The 23,523-nt window shown below is 40.7% G+C and overlaps 2 protein-coding genes across 2 annotated transcripts; one reads left to right on the top strand and one right to left on the bottom strand.

Annotated features, from left to right (window-relative positions):
• The first annotated feature begins 968 nt into the window (after positions 1 to 968).
• Positions 969 to 19,238, top strand: eif6 (eukaryotic translation initiation factor 6). The gene is made up of 7 exons (XM_061923772.2): positions 969 to 1,064; positions 1,234 to 1,366; positions 6,613 to 6,698; positions 9,633 to 9,808; positions 9,876 to 10,052; positions 10,134 to 10,318; positions 18,986 to 19,238. Exons 2-7 carry the CDS (start codon positions 1,260 to 1,262, stop codon positions 18,993 to 18,995), a joined length of 741 nt encoding a protein of 246 aa, XP_061779756.1. The 5' UTR covers positions 969 to 1,064; positions 1,234 to 1,259; the 3' UTR covers positions 18,996 to 19,238.
• Positions 19,239 to 20,098: 860 nt separating this feature from the next.
• Positions 20,099 to 21,892, bottom strand: map1lc3a (microtubule-associated protein 1 light chain 3 alpha). Its single transcript, XM_061923773.2, has 4 exons — positions 21,703 to 21,892; positions 21,301 to 21,356; positions 21,121 to 21,227; positions 20,099 to 21,025 (listed from the first exon to the last, which is right to left on the bottom strand). Exons 1-4 carry the CDS (start codon positions 21,740 to 21,742, stop codon positions 20,863 to 20,865), a joined length of 366 nt encoding a protein of 121 aa, XP_061779757.1. The 5' UTR covers positions 21,743 to 21,892; the 3' UTR covers positions 20,099 to 20,862.
• Between the last annotated feature and the right edge of the window lie 1,631 nt (positions 21,893 to 23,523).

The raw sequence follows: 23,523 nt of genomic DNA, 5'->3' as shown, positions 1-23,523 counted from the left end.
ACCCCCTGGGAGGTGAGGGGAGCAGTGGGCAGCAGCGGCGCCGCGCCCGGGAATCATTTTTGGTGATTTAACCCCCAATTCCAACCCTTGATGCTGAGTGCCAAGCAGGGAAGAATGTGAGCTTTTAAACATAACCCGTTAACTGCTGCCAATATTATATATATATATATATATATATATATATATATATATATATATATATATATATATATATATATATATATACATATATATATATATATATATATATATATATATATATATATATATATATATACACACACACACACACGTCACATATTAATATGGACGTGATTGGCCCGTAAGGCAACCTGCGCAAGACATGGAAGGCGGGGCCTAGTGAGTGTCAAGCACCATAGTTGCCAAGCGGAAGTCAAACCTGTTGTTTTCCCACAGGAGAGCTGATTTCAATTAAATATATACTGTATATATTTTTTAAAAGACTAAGAAATAAAAGAAAGGGCACCCGGCGTTTTATTATTTTAAGGAATTAAATTTAGAAGAAATACGAAGTTCAACATCTCAATTGTTTTTAAATTGAACGAATTTCTGATTATTGTTATTAATAATGTATTTTTTTTGTTGTTGTTCTTTATCTAAATGATTTATTTGCAAATACTACTTTGTTTTTCTGCTGTTCCTTTCTTTTTGGGGGTGGGGGTATGGTTGGGATATAAACAAAAACATCTTTTGACATTTAGGGTAGACAACAGATATATGATGTATGTGAATATGATGTAATGGATAGGAATGTCTGATGCTGGATGTCAATAAAAATAAAATGAAAAAAAACAAATTGAACGAATCATGAATAACATATGTGCAGAAAATGCTTAATGAATCTAATTCAGTATATTGTATTAATCCATTACATTAGTAAATTCTAAATTAACTTTTTAAATGTTTGGAAAAAACAGTGTCCGTACTTCCGGGTTCAAAGGCAGCGTGCCGACGTCATCTAGGGTCACGTACATTTAGCGGAAGTGAGCACGTGAGGCTGAGAGTAGATACGCACACTTCGGGAGAACACACGTATTGATCAGGTAATCTCCCTCTTTTTCTCCATATTAAACGTTTAAAGTAGTGATCGAGTCCATGTGTGAAGCCACTGTGTGTTAAATGGATCCAATTGTTGACGCCTGGCTAGTTATTTTACCGCGCTAGCTAGTATGCTAGCTCGGATGCTAACGCTAGTTTTTCCTTCGCTCTCAGGTAACATTTGAGCTAGTTGTGACGTCATGGCGGTCAGAGCCTCCTTCGAGAAGAACAACGAGATTGGCTGCTTCGCCAAGCTGACCAACACTTACTGCCTCGTCGCCATCGGAGGAGCCGAGAACTTCTACAGGTAAACTGAGTGACGTCATCGGGGGCGTGGCTACTAATTAAAATCAACGTGACCAGTAATTGTTGTGCTCTGAAAGTGGTCAGAGGAGTGTGACGTGTTAACGAAGGCGGAAGTAAAACAAGGAGTGGTGGCTAACAAGTGAGCGTATCTAAATCTCCTTGGCGGTTGTGCATAAGCTGTATTGTGACTGGATCGAGATGGAAGGGGATAGTGACGGGATTTATGAGGAAAGTATGGACGTGGATAGGACTAGAGGGGAGAGAGGAAAGAAGGGGAGTGGAGGGCATGAAGGAAAATCGAGTGCTAAAAGAGTACACGAAGAAGATGAAGAAGTAGAAAAGAGGAAAAAGACTATGGAAGATAATTACAGGATCATATATACATTTAAATCAGGTCAAGACATGAATGACATAAGTTTGATGACACTGGTTAAGGGGTTAAAGAAGGACATCGGAGAGGTGGAGATAGCGAAGGTGCTCAGGGAAAGACGACTTTTGATTAAATGCAAAAATGGAGAGCAAAAGAACAAAGCAATGCGGTTGCAAAAACTGTGCAATAAGATAATAAAGGAAAAAATGGAAGTGGGGGAACGAAAGGGGGCAAGAGGAGTAGTGACAGGAATCCCAAGGGGTGAACATTTAGAAGAATTGAAAAGACAAATAAAAGGGGGTACCGGTACTGTCAAGATGATGACAAGAATGATGGCATTTAGAAATGGAGAAAAGACGGAGAGCGAATCTGTATTAGTACAGTTTGTCGAGGAAGTCCTACCGCAAAGAATTATGATTGGGTTTTTAAGCTTTTACGTTAGAGCTTACGTCCCACCCCCAGTACGCTGTTTCAAGTGCCAACGCTATGGGCACATAGCCAGTGTGTGCCATGCTAAGTTGAGATGTGGAAGGTGTGGAGGAGAGCATGAATACGGACAATGTGGAGACAATATACTGGTCAAGTGTTGTAACTGTGGCGGGAATCACACAGCAGCGTATGGAGGATGTGTCATTAGGAAACAGGCAACAGAAGTACAGCAAATCAGAGTAGAAAGAAATATTACATACGCAGAGGCAGTTAAAGTAAGAAATAAAGAAAGTGTAGAACAAGATAGAAGTGAGAATAGATCAGAACAAGACAGATGTGACAATAGTTCAAGTAATAAAAAACAAGAGGCAGCAAATACAGGACTTTCCATGGACAAGCTAGTTGTGTTCCTGGCATATGTAATAAACTGCACAGAACAGGCAAGAAATAAAACTGAGAAGATCAAAATAATTGTCAAAGCAGCAGCAAAGTTCTTAAATTTAAAAGAACTATCTTGGGAACAGGTACAAGGTGAACTACAGAGAGTAGACGAGACCGAGTCATGTTACCACAATCCAACGCCATGTTAATTGTTCAGTGGAATGCCAGAAGTTTAATAGCAAACGGACAGGAACTAAAAGGTTATATTAATAATATGGAAAATAAACCACATATACTATGTATTCAAGAAACCTGGCTGAAGCCAAAATTGAGCTTTATAATAAAAGGATACATAACAATACGTAAAGATAGGAATGATGGGCAAGGAGGAGGATGTGCCATATTTATTAAAGAAGATATGCAATATACAATATTAAAAGAAAAACAAGAACTAGAAATAGTAGGGGTAGAAGTATGGAATAATAAAGAAAGATACAAAGTGCTAAACTTCTATAATCCGTGCAAGAAATTACAAATTCATCAACTAGAAACAATAGTCGAGCACTGGAGTGGCAATATCATTTGGTGTGGTGACTTTAATGCACATAGCACAATGTGGGGTGAAAGGGATGACTGGAATGGGGAAACATTGGAAGCATTTTTGGAGGAAAAAGAACTGGTGTGTGTGAATGATGGGTCGGGAACAAGGTTAGATGTAGTTACGGGTAAAGAAACAGCAATAGATTTAACACTAGTGTCACAAGGGTTAGCAGGAAAGGTAGAGTGGGAAGTAAATAAAGACAGCACTATAGGAAGTGATCACTACCCAATATTCATTCACATAAACATAAACCAAAGGACAGAAAGCACTAAAATAGAAGGAAGATGGAAGTATAATCACGGTGATTGGGGACAATATAGGGAAAGTACCGACATGACATTAAAGGAAGTGGATATAAATCAAGATATTGAACAACTGAATACAGATATTACAAAGTGCATAATGGAAGCAGCCAAAAAGAGCATACCAAGGAGTAGTATAGGGAAAAGAAGGAAGATAGTGCCGTGGTGGACACAAGCGTGCACAGACGCAATAAAAGAACGGAATAGAGCATTTAGAATATTGAGAAGAACACATAATTTCCAAGATATGATCCAATATAAAAGGCACCAAGCTAAAGTAAGGTATGTTATTAAAAAGACAAGAAAACACTACTGGAGAAAGTTTTGTGAATCATTAAATAGAACTACTCCTTTAGGCCAAGTGTGGGGAATGATCAAGAAAATGTCAGGGATCAGAAATGAACATAAAAATCATGTGATGAAAGATGGGACACGGTGTGTGGTAGAAAATAAAGAAAAAGCAGAACTTTTAGCAAAAACATTTGTTAAAGTGCACAGTAATGATAATTTGAGAAATGTAGAAATACAAAAGAGAGAAGAAACAATTAGTTTAAATATTGGGGAAATGATGGAAGACAACGATAATAGGGTAACCAACACTATAGATATGAAATTTTCTTTGAATGAAATGGTTCGAATATTGAAAAAGGTTAAAAATACAACACCAGGAAAAGACCAGGTGAGTTATCAAATGATCAAAAACCTAAGTAGGATTGGCAAAGAAGTGGTCTTGAAATTATATAATAGGATATATGAAGAAGGAAAATTACCAGCAGAGTGGAAAGAAGCTGTAATAATTCCAATATGCAAACCAGGGAAAGATCCGGAAGAGGCAGGTAATTATAGGCCGATAGCATTGACCTCAAATTTGGGCAAAGTAATGGAAAAAATGATTAATGAAAGACTAGTATATTATTTAGAGTCAAAAGAAATAATAAAAAATTACCAAAGTGGATTTCGCAAAGCAAGAAACACAAACGACCCAGCAGTGCAGCTGGAAGAGGAAATTAGAAAGGGACAAATAAATAAAGAAAGTATTATTGCAGTATTTTTTGATATAGAGAAAGCTTATGATATGTTGTGGAAACAGGGGTTGCTGATAAAACTAAATAAAATTGGGATTAGAGGGAAAATGTATAGATGGATAAAAGACTTCTTAACAAGTAGAAAAATATTAGTAAAAATAGAGAATGAATACAGCAGAGTATATGAAGTGGAAAATGGGACCCCGCAAGGAAGTATAATAAGTCCAGTATTATTTTCAATAATGATAAATGAAGTTTTTAGTGAAGTAGAAGGGTTAGTGGATGTGGCACTGTTTGCTGATGATGGTGTGATGTGGAAGAGAGGTAGAAATACTAATCATATAGAAAAGAAGATTCAAAAAGCGGTAAATAATGTTCAAGAATGGGGAACGGCTTGGGGTTTAAGATTCTCTGTTGGAAAGACAAAAGTCATACATTTTACAAAGAGGAAAGTACAAAACAAGCTCCAAATTAAACTCTATGGAGAAAATATAGAAGAGGTACAAGTTTTTAAATATTTGGGTATATGGTTTGATAAAAATATTAACTGGTCAACCCACATCAGCAAAATAGTGGAGAAAAGTAAAAAGGTGTTAAATATAATGAGGGCTTTGAGGGGTAAAGATTGGGGGGCTGATAGGCAGACATTGAAAGCAATATATATGACTTTAATTCGTTCTGTTATTGATTATGGATGCATTATTTATCAATCTGCTTCAAAAACATTACTTGGGAAAATAGACAGGATCCAATCACAGGCTTTAAGGTTATGTTGTGGAGCTACAAAATCAACCCCAGTTGCAGCATTACAAGTAGAGATGAATGAAAAACCTTTAGATATGAGGAGAGATCAATTGTCAGCAGTTTATTGGGCAAACTTAAAAGGGTCCAAGCAAGGACATCCAACCCATCAAGTGTTACTAAACTGCCAAGAAAAAGAGAAGAAAAAAATGAATAGTTTCGGGTGGATAATAGGAGACATATGTAATAAAGCTCAAATTGATAATATTAAAGTTAGCCCTACAGTACCAATCCCTGCAATACCACCGTGGATGTATGAAAACCCAAATGTAAACATGCAATTACTAAAGAATAGAAATTTAAATAGTTACCAGATAGAACAATGGATTGAGGAAACGTTTTTAGACAACATCATGGTGTACACAGATGCATCAAAAACTATAAATAATAAGGTAGGAGCAGCAGCTGTTATCCCACAAGGAAACATAGTATTAAATAAAAGAATTAGTGATAAGTTATCTGTTTTTACGGGAGAATTGGTAGCAATTTATATGGCAATTCATTGGATAGAAGAAAATAAAGCAAGAAAAGCAGTCGTGTGCTCGGACTCAAGCAGTGCATTGATGAGCATAAAAAACATAGCATCAGAAACAAGACAAGATTTAGTATATGAAATAGTTCAGGCAAATTACAGAATAAATAAAGCGGGAGATGTGGTAACATTTCTTTGGGTTCCTGCTCATGTAGGAGTTGAGGGGAACGAACTAGCGGATAAATACGCAAAACAAGCAACCACTAAAACAGAAGTAAACATGGAGATTAAGCACAGTAAAGAGGAAGTGAAGAACATAATTAAGATGGAACACAATAAAAAGTGGCAGGATAATTGGAATAAGGAAACAACAGGTAGAGAGTATTACAAAGTCCAGAGGAGAGTAGGTGTAATGAGAGGAGGCAATAGAAATAGGAAGGAAGAAGACATTATTACTAGAATGAGATTAGGACATACATATCTAAATAGTTCATTAAAATTAATAGGGAAACATACTACAGGACTGTGTGATTCTTGCCAACAGCTAGAAAGTGTAGGACATGTTTTAATATATTGTAGGAAATATAATAGAGAAAGGGTAATACTGGAAAGTAAGTTAGCGAAAGAGAATATTAGGTTAGCAGTGGAAGATATATTAGGACTGCACTCAGAACACATAGGTTATAAAGCAATATGCACATATTTAAAACATACTGGGTTAAATAAAAGAATATAGAGTAGGGATCCACCTCGGTCCACACTCCAATACAGTAGGTGGCGGTAATGCACACCACAAGGTTGCTTGCCAACCGCCATAAAAAAACAAAAAAGAAGAAGAAGAAGATTGTTGTGCTCTGCGTTTGCAGTGTGTTTGAAGGCGAGTTGTCAGAGGTCATCCCCGTGGTCCACGCATCCATCGCAGGATGCCGCATCATCGGACGCATGTGTGTGGGTGAGTACCATAAATCAGTGATGCACGCACATTTTTTTTTCAAGCCGGTAAGGATGACTTCCTGCTTCGCAAGACCAATACCGATAACTTACTTATTATTGTTTATATGTAGAGATGTCCGATAATATTGAACTGCCGATATTATCGGCCGATAAATGCTTTAAAATGTAATATCGGAAATTGTCGGTATCTGTTTCAAAAAGTAAAATGTATGACTTTTTAAAACGCCGCTGTGTACACTGACTTAGGGAGAAGTACAGAGCGCCAATTAACCTTAAAGGCACTTCCTTTGCGTGCCGGCCCAGTCACATATCTACGGCTTTTCACACACACAAGTGAATGCAACGCATACTTGGTCAACAGCCATACAGGTCACACTGAGGGTGGCCGTATAAACAACTTTAACACTGTTACAAATATGCGCCACACTGTGAACCCACACCAAACAAGAATGACAAACACATTTCGGGAGAACATTCGCACCGTAACACAACAGAACAAATACCCAGAACCCCTTGCAACACTAACTCTTCCGGGACGCTACAATATACACCCCCCGCTGACATGTCTAGCTCTGTTTGCTAGCTCTGTTATGCACCATCAGTTAATTTCCGTGAAAAAATTGCAGATCTCTTTGGCACCAGGGACGCTTTTTGCACTCAGCGGTGGTGGGAACCGCTGAGTCATCGGCTTTTAAGGCATGCATACTGCTATTTGCGGGGCATTTGATGTGGACAGCATGCCTTCTGAAGGAGTAAAGAAGACCCACACGACTGATACAATCAATCAATCAATGTTTATTTATATAGCCCTAAATCACAGGTGTCTCAAAGGGCTGCACAAGCCACAACGACATCCTCTGTTCAGAACCCACATCAGGGTGGGCTTAGCATAATATTGTGAAAGTCCAGTCCATAGTGGATCTAACATAATAGTGAGAGTCCAGTCCATAGTGGGGCCAGCAGGAGACCGTCCCGAGCAGAGACAGGTCAGCAGCGCAGAGATGTCCCCAACCGCTGCACAGGCGAACGGTCTACCCCGGGTCCCGACTCTGGACAGCCAGCACTTCATCAATGGCCACCGGACCTGTGCCCCCCCCCTCCACAAGGGAGAGGGGGGCAGAGCAGAAAAGAAAAGAGACGGCAGATCAACTGGTCTAAAATGGGGGTCTATTTAAAGGCTAGAGTATACAAATGAGTTTTAAGATGGGACTTAAATGCTTCTACTGAGGTAGCATCTCTAACTGTTACCGGGAGGGCATTCCATAGTACTGGCGCCCCAATAGAAAACGCTCTATAGCCCGCAGACTTTTTTTGGGCTCTGGGAATCACTAATAAGCCGGAGTTCTTTGAACGCAGATTTCTTGCCGGGACATATGGTACAATACAATCAGCAAGATAGGCTGGAGCTAGACCGTGTAGTATTTTATACGTAAGTAGTAAAACCTTAAAGTCACATCTTAAGTGCACAGGAAGCCAGTGCAGGTGATCCAGTATAGGCATAATATGATCAAACTTTCTTGTTCTTGTCAAAAGTCTAGCAGCCGCATTTTGTACCAACTGTAATCTTTTAATGCTAGACATAGGGAGACCCGAAAATAATACGTTACAGTAATCGAGACGAGACGTAACGTACGCATGAATAATGATCTCAGCGTCGCTAGTGGACAAAATGGAACGAATTTTAGCGATATTACGGAGATGAAAGAAGGCCGTTTTAGTAACACTCTTAATGTGTGACTCAAACGAGAGAGTATACGATGTTTGTTTACACTGTAGGTTGGGTGACCTTAAAGAGGAACTGCACTTTTTGGTGAATTTTTCCTATTGTTCACAATCAAATTTGAGAGACAAGACGACGGATGTATGTTTTTAATGCATCTTAAAGTGCATTTTTTCTTTGTCGGGAAAAACTAGGTCGAACGTTGTCTTTTTGTTTGCAAACACGTGATCACGGCATTCTCACTCGTACGTTCTTGTTAAAGGGATCATATTACCCATCCGATTTGCAGCTTAATTATTCCCACGTTTGGCTTTGCAATCATATTTTTTCCCTCAATTTTTGTTACTTGGCGGCGAGTCACAGGTTGTGTGTGCGTGCGTGAAGCTGGCTCCTCGCCCACGGACAAGACAAAGATTGTGAATGAGTGAAAAGAGGGCTCACTGAGTTAAGTTAATACCTACTGTTAAATAGACGCGCTCAGGTGCTTTGAACGATTCACAAAGTGAGACGTCTTTCTCCCTGTTTGAAGCGAGAGACTAAGATCCTTCAAACAGGGAGAATTTGTGATTGGCGAACATGTCTGTCAGTCAATTGCCGGTGACAGTATAGAAAAAAATAACTCAGACTCTTGCGGTTATGTAATCGCAGTATGGTATTTAAAGCCTCGATGTTGAGTCGACATCAATCCTGCACCCCTAACATAAGAAATCTTGCCTCATTAGAGCGTTTTGTTTTTTTATTCGTTATCGGAGCTATTTTTTATGTTTTTGGATTTATCAGTGTGACGTCATAATATATCCGTATGATAATTATCGTGCATACTACCGTATTTTTCGGAGTATAAGTCGCACCTGCCGAAAATGCATAATAAAGAAAGAAAAAAACATAAGTTGCACTGGAGCCCGGCCAAACTATGAAAAAAACTGCGACTTATAGTCCGAAAAATACGGTAATGCAAATAGATCCAAATGCTAAAATTTCCTGGTTTTGTCAAAATCATCCCGATGGACACTGGTCAAAAATACATCAGTGGTGTCCATAACCATCAAAACCCATCCTCAGACTTCATCATATTCAACATGAAGCTGGAACCTATCCCAGCTGGATTGTGTGCACATAAAAGCAAACGACAAACATTGAATGTGGTTTATGTGTGTTAGCTTCTAATCTAAATGATCCATATGTATTAGTCACGTGATTGTATCTTTCCAGGAAACCGCCACGGCCTTCTGGTTCCAAACAACACAACTGACCAGGAACTGCAGCACATCCGAAATTGTCTTCCCAGTTCTGTCAAGATACAGCGAGTGGAAGAGAGGCTGTCGGCACTCGGGAACGTCATTGCCTGCAACGACTACGTGGCCCTGGTCCATCCCGACCTGGATAGGGTGAGACAGATGGTAGCGCGCACATATGTGGCTACAAGTTGCTCACTGGCCGTTCCTCGCCCCTTAGGAGACCGAGGAGATCCTGGCAGACACCTTGAAGGTGGAAGTGTTCCGTCAGACGATAGTGGATCAGGTTCTGGTGGGATCCTACTGCGCCTTCAGCAACCAGGGGGGCTTGGTGCACCCAAAGACGTCCATAGACGACCAGGAAGAGCTGTCTTCATTGCTGCAAGTTCCCCTCGTGGTGAGGAGGCACACACAAGCCTCTTTGTTGTACTGAGAAATATTGAAATACGTCACCTCATGCACTTTTTGAAACGTGTAGGCAGGCACGGTGAACCGGGGAAGCGAGGTCATCGCTGGCGGGATGGTGGTCAACGACTGGTGCGCCTTCTGCGGACTGGACACCACCAGCACCGAGCTGTCTGTCATTGAGAGCGTCTTCAGACTGGGTGACGCTGCACAGCCCTCCGCCATTGCCACCACCATGAGGGACTCGCTGATTGACAGGTGACACTCACACACACTTGTAATACTTCAGAAAAAGAGATTAAAGTTTGTCAAATATACAGTAGACGTCCCTCTCCCGAGAATGTCAAACTGATAAGCAAACGCTAAAAATGCTTAATCATTTTTCTAATTACATTCCTCTGTTTATTATACATCAGTTTTACACATTAATACAGCATTAAGCATACGATATTGTACTTAAAAGGGAACTGCACTTTTTCGGAATTTAGCCTATCATTTGCAATCCTTATGTAAGACATGGACAGTTTTCTTCTTTATGCATTCTAACAAGTAAATGAATGCAAGCAAAAGTCTGCTTACAATGGAGCCTATAGGAGTCACTCTATTCTGCCTATAAAGCGCTTTAAAAAACCGTCCAAACATCTTGATGTACAAAACCAGTGAAATTGGCATGTGTTAATCGTAAATAGAAATGATTTGCAAACCCTTTTCAACCTATATTCAATTGAATATACTGCAAAGACAAGATACGTAATGTTCGGACTGGAAAACTTGATTTTTTTGCAATTAGCAGCTCATTTTCCTGCAACAAACATGTTTCAAAAAAGCTGGCACAAGTGGCAAAAAAGCTTCCATGAAATGCTCAGCCATTCACAAACAAGGATGCAGCGAGGGTCACCACTTTGTAAATAAATGCGTGAGCAAATTGTGGAACAGTTTAAGAACATTTCTTAACGAGCTATTTCAAGGAATTTAGGGATTTCACCATCTACGGTCCGTAATATCATCAAAAGGTTCAGAGAATCTGGAGAAATCACTGCAAGTAACATTGAATGCCCGTGACCTTGAATCCCTCTGGCGGTACTGCATCAAAAACAGAAATCAGTGTGTAAAGGATATCACCACATGGGCTCAGGAACACTTCAGAAAACCACTGTCAGTAACTACAGTTTGTCGTTACATCTGTAAGTGCAAGTAAAACTCTACTATGCAAAGCCAAAGCCATTTATCAACAACACCCAGAAACGCTGCCGGTTTCGCTGGGCCCGAGCTCATCTAAGATGGACTGTTGCAAAGTAGTAAAGTGTTCTGTGGTCTGACGAGTCCACATTTCAAATTGTTTTTGGAAACTGTGGACGTTGTATGTTGCCATCCAAGCAACGTTATCGTGGACGCCCCTGCTTATTTCAGCAAGACAATGCCAAGCCACGTGTTACAACAGCGTGGCTTCATAGTAAAAGAGTGCGGGTACTAGACTGGCCTGCGCAGGCACGTGCACACATAGGGCCCTATGGGTGCTTGAGCCCCTGCCCTTTTTTGCCTCGTCTTAAAAAGTGCCCTCTGCCTGTGTGGCTTTTTTTTTTTTTTGTTTGGGGTTTTTTCTTGAAACAACATTAATAAATTCCTGTCAGGGATGTAAAAACAAAACAAAAAAACAGCGGTACAAAAACTCCATGTTTCCTTGTAATACCGGGTTGTTTGAGCCTGCCGCTTCCGCCAGAGAGAGAGAGGGCGAGTGAGTGAGTAAGTGAGAGGAGAGAGAGCCAACTGCGCCCCTGAGGAGACGTGACAGTGGAGCAACTTGAACCTGTGAGTTATGGTCTAGTCGCCGTCCACTTATTCAGCATCTAATATGGGTACAATTTCAGAAAAACGCTGTATTATTCTATTATTCAATGTGTCAGCTTGTGTTTTTGCCGGACGTCGGAGCACGGAGCATCAATTGAGCACGGCACATCAATTCCGCACAGAGCAGAGCGGCTCGTGCGGGACAGGAAGTAGTGTACAAAATAAAACACCGGGTTAATTTTCAAAATAAAATGCACTGTGTTTACGGCGGATCACATTTCTCTCACAGTAGCGGTTTAGATATAAAGTTTATTGTGACTTTGCTATTACTGTGTGGGTTAACAAAATAATAATAATAATGATAATGACAATAATAACAATAATAATAAGAAGAAGAATGATAATAATAATAATATATTATTATTATTATTAATAATTATTATTATTATTATTATTAATAATAATAATAATTATTATTATTATTATTATTATTATTTCAGCATTCTGGGGATATAAGATGTAGGTTATCTGTTAGGAATATTACCATCTGTATTTAAACTTGATTCATGTTGATTATGCCTGCAGCACAATGCCAAAAAAAGAAAGGATACAGAAAAGGGAGGAGAAGGAGCGCCAGGAAGCAGCTCAGGGTAGCAGACCTCTTAATGCATGGCTAAAACCAAGTACTAGCACCAGAATTCAAGAAAGACCACAGACCTCAGAAAGTGTCACACCTGAGAGAGAGGCAGAGACCTTAGAAGCAACACATGAGAGAGAGGGGGAGGAGAGTGTAGAAGCAACACCTGAGAGAAAAGAGGCTTTAGATGCAACTCCTGACACAGAGGAAGCCATAGAGATCCCGGTAAATGTTAGGGTGGAAGAATCCACAGGAAGGGAGGCAGATGATACTACTGCAGAGGAAGCCATAGATGAGGGGGAAGTTGAAGGAGCTACAAGTGATGTAGGAGAAGAGGTCTTATCAAATATTGCACTGTTAAAGTATCCTACAGATCCTGCCCACCAACAAGCTTTTGATCTAAAATGTAATGCCAGCTATGTCAAAATGTGTGTTGATAGAGGACCATGTCAACCTGTACTTAGATGTCCCAAAAATGCAGATGGACGATCATTTCAAAGAAACTGGTATAACACTAGGCCGTGGTTGGAATACTCACCAGACAAGGATGGTATGTTCTGCTTCAGCTGTCGTCTTTTTCTTAATGAAGAAAAGTACAGCAAGTCTGCTTGGAGAGTGGCTGGGTTAAACAACTGGAGAAAGGGGCTTGAAAAAATGCAAGAGCATGCAAACTCAGAGGCCTACTTAACAAGCATGGTGCGATGGAACACTTTCAAAAAGAGTGCATTACAAGCAGCTCTTGATGTATCAGACATTCAAGGCAAGGCGATGAGAGAGCGAGAGAAACAAAGAAACAGGGAAATTTTGACCAGATTGATTGACATAATTTTATCTCTCGCACGACAGGGAAAGGCTCTCAGGGGTGATGATGAGTCTTCTGCAAGCTCAAACCAGGGCAACTTCCTTGAACTTGTGAAAATGTTCAGCCAATACGATAGTGTTCTCAAGCTACATTTCGATAGTGTAAAAGAGAAGAAAGTTGGTAAGAAGAAGAGTTGGGTTTCATTACTCTCAAACAGAACACAAAATGATCTCATAACAGCCCTGGCCACATTCACAAGAACAGAGATGAGAAAAGAAATGGAGGAAGCAAAAATCTATTCCATACTTGTAGATGAAACCACTGATGTATCTCACTGTGAGCAGGTCTCCTTTGTTGTACGTTATGTGTCTGAAATGGATGTCAAGGAGCGCTTCCTCCAGGTTTGTAATGTGTCAACCACAACAGGTGAGGAGATGGAGAAAACAGGTCTGGACCTGTTACAAATGAATGACCTACAGATTGAAAACATGCGTGGTCAAAGCTACGATGGCGCTGCCAATATGAGTGGTCAGTACAAAGGACTGCAAACAAGAATACTGCAACACAATGCCAAGGCTCTATACATCCATTGCCACGCCCACTGCCTGAATCTAGTCCTGGTTGAAAGTGCAAAATCAAGCCTGCACTTTATCACCTTTTTCAACCTTGTAGAGAAGCTCTATGTGTTCTTCACTGCCTCTTCAAAAAGACACAGCATTTGTAAAATGCCAACAGGACCTGCGCCCTGGAGAGCGTGTCATTCAACTACAGAACCTCTCTGACACACGCTGGGCATGTAGGGAGAAAGCCCTGAAGGCCCTCAACAAGGTGATGGATGCTGTAGTGAAGACCCTCACTGATCTAACAGTCCAAGAGCCTCCAGATACTGCTTCTGGTGATGGAAGAATGTACCTTAATGCCATCGACTTTGAGTTCTTACTGTGCCTTGCAATAGCCACACCAGTTTTTGATGTCACTGCACTTGCCTCTGATGCACTCCAGAACCAGAGTATTGACCTGTCCACGGCATATAGTGTTGTTGGGGGAGTGATGGATACCTTGTCCAATCTGAGAACAGAAGAACAGTTTTCCAAACTGTTCAAGAATGCCACAGAAAAGGCAGAGGCTTCTGAAATCAGCATTCCCACAGTCCCCCCGGGGACAGAAAAGGCAGAGGAAGGTTCCTGCAAAGTATAAACACAGTTCTACTGCAGCCACAGAGAGCCACTCCTTCAAATCAGTGGAAGAGTACTACAGAGTGAAGATGTACTATCCATTCCTTGATGTTCTTTCTCAGGAACTACATAGGAGATTTAAGGGAGATGGGAAGACAGTCCTTCAAAGTACTCAGTGCACTCCACAGTTTGACGAAGGCCAGCAACAGGGTAGGTAAAGATGCCATGGGTGCTGACTCTACTGAAGCTGTTCGCACGCTGTGCGAATTCTATGGAGGAGGAGAAGAGAAGCTGAAGTCAGAGCTCAGAGTTTTCGATGCATCATTCCATGACACTCTCACACTGAAGGGGATCTTAAGAACACTAAGAGACAACAGTGGACATGACATCTTTCCAGCACTGGAAGAAATTATGAAAACATATGCCACGATTCCAGTGTCCACTGCCACAGTAGAGAGGTCTTTTTCTAAACTGAAGCTGGTCAAAAACTCACTCAGGTCTATGCACAGAAGAGGCTGTCTGATCTCCTTCTCCTCTCCATTGAAAAAGACGTAGTCATAAATCACAATGATGTGATCAACATCTACAGGGACATGGCCCCCAGAATGTTGCTGCTTTAAAGCCCCCAGAAGGTTTGGCTACTGATTGTGCACTGATTTCACAGCATTTCATGGAAGCCCTGAATTTACATTGAGGAGTATATTTGGGTATGGGTGGCCTCCATCCTACAGCCCTCTACTGGCCCCTGGTCCATATTTTTGGCCCTGTATTGCGTTTCAGTTGTTTAGTCTGAGCATTAAGTGAGAAAGACCATAAGTTAAAACTTGATGGTGTTTTCATCAAGTTAAGGGAAGAAGGACAGATTTTCACATTGAAGTTTTTTTCCATTTGGGTATTTATTTATTTTTATTTTTTTCAAAGTTCATGTTGCACTGTTCAATGTTCAATATTAAAGTGCTTATCTTTAAAGGGGAACATGATCACAATTTCAGAAGGGTTCAAACCATTAAAAATCAGTTCCCAGTGGCTTATTTTATTTTTCTAAGTTTTTTTCAAAATTTTACCCATCACGCAATATCCCTAAAAAAAAAGCTTCAAAGTGCCTGATTTTAACCATCGTTATATACACCCGTCCATTTTCCTGTGACGTCACACAGTGATGCCAACACAAACAAACATGGCGCATAGAACAGCAAGCTATAGCGATATTAGCTCGGATTCAGACTCGAATTTCAGCGGCTTAAGCAATTCAACAGATTACGCATGTATTGAAACGGATGGTTGTAGTGTGGAGGCAGGTAGCGAAAACGAAATTGAAGAAGAAACTGAAGCTATTGAGCCATATCGGTTTGAACCGTATGCAAGCAAAACCGACAAACGACACGACAGCCAGCGACACGGGAGAAAGCGAGGACGAATTCGGCGATCGCCTTCTAACCAACGATTGGTATGTGTTTGTTTGGCATTAAAGGAAACTAACAACTATGAACTAGGTTTACAGCATATGAAATACATTTGGCAACAACATGCATTTTGAGAGTGCAGACAGCCCAATTTTCATCAATTAATATATTCTGTAGACATACCCTCATCTAGGGTCGATATTCTTCTCTTGATCATCTTCGGTGGCATAAGGGACGGTGTGAGCCAAGACATCCAGGGGGTTTAGCTCGCTCGTCTGCGGGAACAAACTGCCGCCATTACTTGCCGTGCTACCGAGGTCCTTTGTCCCTGAATTGCTCACACACTCCGGCAGATTCAATGGGGGTCTGGCGGCAGATTTCTTTTGACTTTATCGTTGGAAATGCATCTGCTTTGAGTGTCGCAGGATATCCACACATTCTTGCCATCTCTGTCGTAGCATAGCTTTTGTCGGTAAAGTGTGCGGAACAAACGTCCAATTTCTTGCCACTTTCGCATCTTTGGGCCACTGGTGCAACTTGAATCCGTCCCCGTTCGTGTTGTTACACCCTCCGACAGCACACCGACGAGGCATGATGTCTCCAAGGTACGGAAAACAGTCGAAAAAACGGAAAATAACAGCTGATTTGACTCGGTGTTTGAGAAAATGGCGGATTGCTTCCCGATGTGCCGTCACGTTGTGACGTCATCGCTCCGAGAGCGAATAATAGAAAGGCGTTTAATTCGCCAAAATTCACCCATTTAGAGTTCGGAAATTGGTTAAAAAAATATATGGTCTTTTTTCTGCAACATCAAGGTATATATTGACGCTTACATAGGTCTGGTGATAATGTTCCCCTTTAACAATAAATAGCCTAATAATAAACCAGTGTTTTGTTGCTTTTCATGTTTTCCAAGCCTATGATAATGTGAATTAACTCATGACAATAATTTGTTTGCACACAAAAAATGGCAATCACTTTTACCTAGGACACACAGCTAAGTAGTTAGCTTCCTATTAGCAAATTTAATTTTACATTAATTTCCATATTGTGGAAAGGACCACAAAAAAAAATGTCCTGCCCTTTTCTGACATTGAGCCCCTGCCCCTCTATAATCATGTGCACGTCCTTGATGTCATGGCTACCATTGGCTCCATTGTAAGCAGACTTATTTACAATTTACAATGCATTAAAAAAAGACATCTTGTCTCTCTTAAGAACTGTAAATTAGAGGTACAATTCAATTAAAAGGCTGTTCCTCTTAAAACAGCCTAATATACAACATCATTTTAGATTGCTTGTAGCTAGTGCTATCCAACCACTATACAGGTAAAAGCCAGTAAATTAGAATATTTTGAAAAACTTGATTTACTTCAGTAATTGCATTCAAAAGGTGTAACTTGTACATTATATTTATTCATTGCACACAGACTGATGCATTCAAATGTTTATTTCATTTAATTTTGATGATTTGAAGTGGCAACGAATGAAAATCCAAAATTCCGTGTGTCACAAAATTAGAATATTACTTAAGGCTAATACAAAAAAGGGATTTTTAGAAATGTTGGCCAACTGAAAAGTATGAAAATGAAAAATATGAGCATGTACAATACTCAATACTTGGTTGGAGCTCCTTTTGCCTCAATGACTGCGTTAATGCGGCGTGCCATGGAGTCGATGAGTTTCTGGCACTGCTCAGGTGTTATGAGAGCCCAGGTTGCTCTGATAGTGGCCTTCAACTCTTCTGCGTTTTTGGGTCTGGCATTCTGCATCTTCCTTTTCACAATACCCCACAGATTTTCTATGGGGCTAAGGTCAGGGGAGTTGGCGGGCCAATTTAGAACAGAAATACTATGGTCCGTAAACCAGGCACGGGTAGATTTTGCGCTGTGTGCAGGCGCCAAGTCCTGTTGGAACTTGAAATCTCCATCTCCATAGAGCAGGTCAGCAGCAGGAAGCATGAAGTGCTCTAAAACTTGCTGGTAGACGGCTGCGTTGACCCTGGATCTCAGGAAACAGAGTGGACCGACACCAGCAGATGACATGGCACCCCAAACCATCACTGATGATGGAAACTTTACACTAGACTTCAGGCAACGTGGATCCTGTGCCTCTCCTGTCTTCCTCCAGACTCTGGGACCTCGATTTCCAAAGGAAATGCAAAATTTGCTTTCGTCAGAAAACATGACTTTGGACCACTCAGCAGCAGTCCAGCTCTTTTTTTCCTTAGCCCAGGTGAGACACTTTCCGCGCTGTTTCTTGGTCAACAGTGGCTTGACACGAGGTATGCGGCAGTTGAAACCCATGTCTTTCAAGTGTCTCTTGGTGGTGGATCTTGAAGCACTGACTCCAGCAGCTGTCCACTCCTTCTGAATCTCACCCACATTTTTGAATGGGTTTTTTTTCACAATCTTGACCAGGGCGCGGTGATCCCTATCGCTTGTACACTTTTTCTGACCACAGTTTTTCCTTCCCTTTGCCTCTCCATTAATGTGTTTGGACACAGAGCTCTGAGAACAGCCAGCCTCTTCAGCAATAACCTTTTGTGTCTTTCCCTCCTTGTGCAATGTGTCGATGGTTGCCTTTTGGACAGCTGTCTAATCTGAAGTCTTCCCCATGTTTGTGTAGGCTTCAGAACTGGACTGAGAGACCATTTAAAGCCCTTTGCAGGTGTTTTGAGTTAATCAGCTGATTAGTTTGTGGCACCAGGTGTCTTCAAAATGTAACCCTTACACAATATTCTAATTTTGTGACACACGGAATTTTGGATTTTCATTTGTTGCCACTTCAAATCATCAAAATTAAATGAAATAAACATTTGAATGCATCAGTCTGTGTGCAATGAATAAATATAATGTACAAGTTACACCTTTTGAATGCAATTACTGAAATAAATCAAGTTTTTCAAAATATTCTAATTTACTGGCTTTTACCTGTACCGTATTTAGGTTTCCATTAAAAACTGAATTATTTGCAATTTAGAGCAGAGAAATACATTTTGCAAACGTGTGGGGATATAAAAATGCAGAACCGCGTAGTGGGGAACAACTGTAGTTGCATGATGTAACATACAATGCTGTTTGTGTGTAAATATAATAATTTTTCCCTCTGTGTCGTTAGCATGGCATAAGATGACGACGGACGCCGCCTCTTCATCATTTTGGGCCTTTGGAAACTTTTGTCAACGTTGCATGTGCACAAACTCACCTCCAGAAGCAGGGACCGCAGACAAGCCAGAAAGCGAAATGTTGGCATGCCTGAATGAGTTCAGGCGCTTCTGGAATATCGGGACACTGAAGATTGGACATGGTGATGGTCTTTGTCTATGTGGCGAACGCTTGATTTCACATTTCCATTAAACTTTTTACAAAGATGTTTTGCTTTGACATTATTTCGCATGGCCTATATCCGGGGTCGGCAACCCGCGGCTCTAGAGCCGCATCTTTAGCGCCACTCTAATGGCTCTCTGGAGCTTTTTAAAATATGTATGAAAAATGGAAAAAGAGGAGGAAAAAAATAATTTTGTTTTAATATGGTTTCTGTAGGACAAACATGACACAAACCTCCCTAATTGTTATAAAGCACACTGTCAGCTTCACTGATTCGAGTATTTGGTGAGCGCCGTTTTGTCCTACTAATTTTGGCGGTCCTTGAACTCGCCGTAGTTTGTTTACATGTATAGCTTTCTCCGACGTTCTAGGACGTGTTTTATGCCACTTCTTTTTCTGTCATTTTGTCCACCAAACTTTTAAGGTTGTGCATGAATGCACAAAGGTGAGTTTTGTTGATGTTATTGACTTGTGTGGAGTGCTAATCGGGCATATTTGGTCACTGCAAGCTAATCGATGCTAACATGCTATTTAGGCTAGCTATATGTACATATTGCATCATTATGCCTCATTTGTAGGTATATTTGAGCTCATTTAGTTTCCTTTAAGTCCTCTTAATTCAATTTATATCTCATGACACACTATCTGTATGTAATATGGCTTTTATTTTTTTGCAGCTCCAAACAGATTTGTTTTTGTATTTTTGGTCCAATATGGCTCTTTCAACATTTTGGGTTGCCGACCCGTGGCCTATATGAATGTGGCCATGCGTACATGTTCATTCTTTCCTTATTGTTACACATTCTGATACATACCATTATAATCAATGTTGTACAATGTTCATGTATAATGCCAAAAATCTCCACAGTCGTAAAAATTGTAGTCAAGTAGGAAGACAGTCAAGTATTTTTTTTCCTCTTTAATTTTTGGCAAGAGTTTGGTGACGTCATAGCAACGCATCTATTTACACACTTCATACAACTTAATGACGTTAACACACATACACTTTTTTCCACTTTTTGGTTGAGATTTGGAAAAAACTTAAAACAGCTCAGTAAAATGAACAACTTATCTCAATAACAAAAAATATAAACATGCATTGTCTGTAGTGCCTCCTGAAACCTATGATTTTAGAAAAATTGCAGTGTTTGACGTGCAAAAGAAGCTTGTTTGTCATTAATGGGAAGTGATGTCACGTTTAGAGTATAGTGGAGGACGACACAGGGTGAATGTCAGCGAAGCATTTCTCAATGTTCTCAAAGCATGCAGTCTGATCGACAGCCCTGGTGGCCATCTGGCAGGTTGCAGGGACTAATTAGTAAACCTTCAAGAATTTAACTAAAAAAAGATTAAAAGGTTGTGCAGGAACGTTGAGCTTCCCTCAAGTGTGCTAATGCTAATGTGGTGCTCTTACATGTTTTTTTGTCAACAAGTAGGAAGGTGCTAAAAGACTAAATGTAAATATTGCACACGTGCCGTTAGCATCCATTAGCGCTAACGCTGGCGAACGTTTGAAGATGACAAACTGTACGTTCAAAATAAAAAATTAAAAGTTCCGATAGGGGAGCGGCGCATGTTGGGATAGTGTTACTCACTGAAAAAGACCGACTAGATAGCGGACATTTATGTTTTGTTTTTTTTAAGCCTTCCCCTAAGCTCCGCCCCTTCCTAGCAGCCAAAGGTCTCCTGCGAGGCATATACCATGTAAAGGAAGCCGTCATCATCTCGCTCCTGCTCATAGATCTCGGAGATGGGCGTTGCCACGGAAACCATACTGTGCTGATTGACCAGCAGGAAGAAGGCTTGAGTGGGGTTCAGCTGCAGACGACGCCTGCAGGGGTAAATGGGGGGCATATTAACACACATCCAAAGCTACCTGCAGAGTGTGTGTGTGTGTGTGTGTGTGTGTGTATGCATGCACGTCACCTAATAATCTTGACCAGCTCACTCATGTTGACATGGTCAGGAACCAGGAACTTGGTCTTGTCCAGGACGGGGAGTTGCTTCTCGCCCTTGTAGCGCTCGATGATCACCTGCAAATGCTCCCGAGGTGAGAATGTGCTTTCCCGAGCGTAAAAACAGGTGTATATGTGTGTGTAAACGTACAGGGATCTTGTTGGGATGCTGTTCTCGGATCTGCTCAACTTCTTTGCAGCGCTCAGCTGTTGGCCAAACTAATGTTAGTTACACATACGCATATGATTGAAATACATCTGACTCGAGGCTTAAATAACGTTTTGATGACGTCATGGCCGCATAGGCCCCGCCCCAAGCTTCCTGTTGCGCCTAACAAGGGTGCACGTTGTTTTTTAGCTACAAATTTACGTTCACGTCAATAAAAGGTTACATTTGAAGGCTAACCAAGCTAAAGTGTTCTTTAATACGACCCTCAAACTGTTTTTGTGGGGCGACACAAGTGCAAAACGCAAGTTTTATAAAGTCAACAAGCTAGGTGGCTAGCAGGCCGGCAAGCTCGCGCCGCCTTGTTTTTGTCTGTTTTTATCCTACCAAAAGTCCTCCTTTGTTTGAAGGCTCTGTCGGACGGCATCTTGGTGGGCGTTTAAATGACACAAACGCAGCTCTGGAGTGTCCGAAGGCCAACTTTAAGACGAAAAAATGGTCAGCAGTGAAGACTTTTGAGCGACGTTCGACTGAAGCCAGCAGCTCGCGACAAACAACAAAGCCAGTTTAGCCACGCGTGACGTCATCGACTGTATTTAAAGGGAGCGTCGCCATTTTCTGTGAACACGGAGGTGGGCGGAGCTAACTCCAAAATACACATTGATAGTTTTGTCCACCAAAATACAAGCATAAGCTTATTCATGAAAAAATTGTGCTTTGTTTTAAAGATGTGATATTGGGATTTACACTGTATGAAAAAAAAATTGAAAAGGAATTTTACCTTCGCAACCTCATTATACTATTGGCTAAGTTTTATATTCATAATTGTAAGTTTCTCAATACCCGACCTGTTTTTTGTGCCTTTAAAAAAAGGTCAAAAAGCTGTGAAAACGATGATGCTGTGTTCCAAATTTAAGTTATTTACTGAAATTGAGTGAGCCTATGGCTTTGCACTTTGTTTATTATATATATATATATATGTATATATATATATATATATATATATATATGTCTTAATAAGGTTATCCAAAAAATAGTGCTCGATACCGTAGTAGAGCGCAATATATGTATGTGTGGGGAAAAAAAATCACAAGACTACTTCATCTCTACAGGCCTGTTTCATGAGGGGGTTCCCTCAATCATCAGGAGATTTTAATGGGGGCATTCACATACCATGGTTTATATAGGGCACAGAGTGGGTGGGTACAGGCTGGCGTAGGGGCGTGGTGATTGGCTCATGTGTTACCTAGGAGGTGTTTCCGTCTGTGGCGGCATGCTGATACAATTTCGCTGCGCTTGTTGAGGGATGACAGGTCTGGACGGTAAATAATAAACAGTTTCTCTTTCAAGCATAGGTTGCATCTTTTATTACCACTATTGTAAGGTGTGCTGGATGCAAGAATTTGCCATGTTATTGAATATTCGACATTATTGTCTTTGAGGTCCCAAATGTGTTTGCTGAGTTCTGTGGTATTCCGCAGGTTTTGGTTCCTGAAAGAAGCCTTGTGATTGTTCCATCTGGTTTTAAACTCTCCCTCGGTTAATCCTACATATGTGTCCTTAGGACATTAACACATCCGACACATATGTATGATTAACCGAGGAAGAGTTTAAAACCAGATGGAACAATCACAAGGCTTCTTTCAGGAACCAAAACCTGCGGAATACCACAGAACTCAGCAAACACATTTGGGACCTCAAAGACAATAATGTTGAATATTCAATAACATGGCAAATTATTGCATCCAGCACACCTTACAATAGTGGTAATAAAAGATGCAACCTATGCTTGAAAGAGAAACTGTTTATTATTTACCGTCCAGACCTGTCATCCCTCAACAAGCGCAGCGAAATTGTATCAGCATGCCGCCACAGACGGAAACACCTCCTAGGTAACACATGAGCCAATCACCACGCCCCTACGCCAGCCTGTACCCACCCACTCTGTGCCCTATATAAACCATGGTATGTGAATGCTCCCATTAAAATCTCCTGATGATTGAGGGAACCCCCTCATGAAACAGGCCTGTAGAGATGAAGTAGTCTTGTGATTTTTTTTCCCACACATACATATATATATATATATATACATATATATATATTTTTTTTGCATTCTATTTTAGTTACTTTGAATTTACAACTCCCTGGCGCTGTTTTGTACCGTTTTTGTACTTGTTTTGTTATGTTGAAATTTATAAATAAAGGTCT

Source organism: Nerophis lumbriciformis, linkage group LG28 (assembly GCF_033978685.3).
Source record: "Nerophis lumbriciformis linkage group LG28, RoL_Nlum_v2.1, whole genome shotgun sequence".
Taxonomy (NCBI): domain Eukaryota; kingdom Metazoa; phylum Chordata; class Actinopteri; order Syngnathiformes; family Syngnathidae; genus Nerophis; species Nerophis lumbriciformis.
The sequence above is the reverse complement of the archived record's forward strand: the minus strand, read 5'-3'. Positions and strand labels throughout refer to the sequence as shown.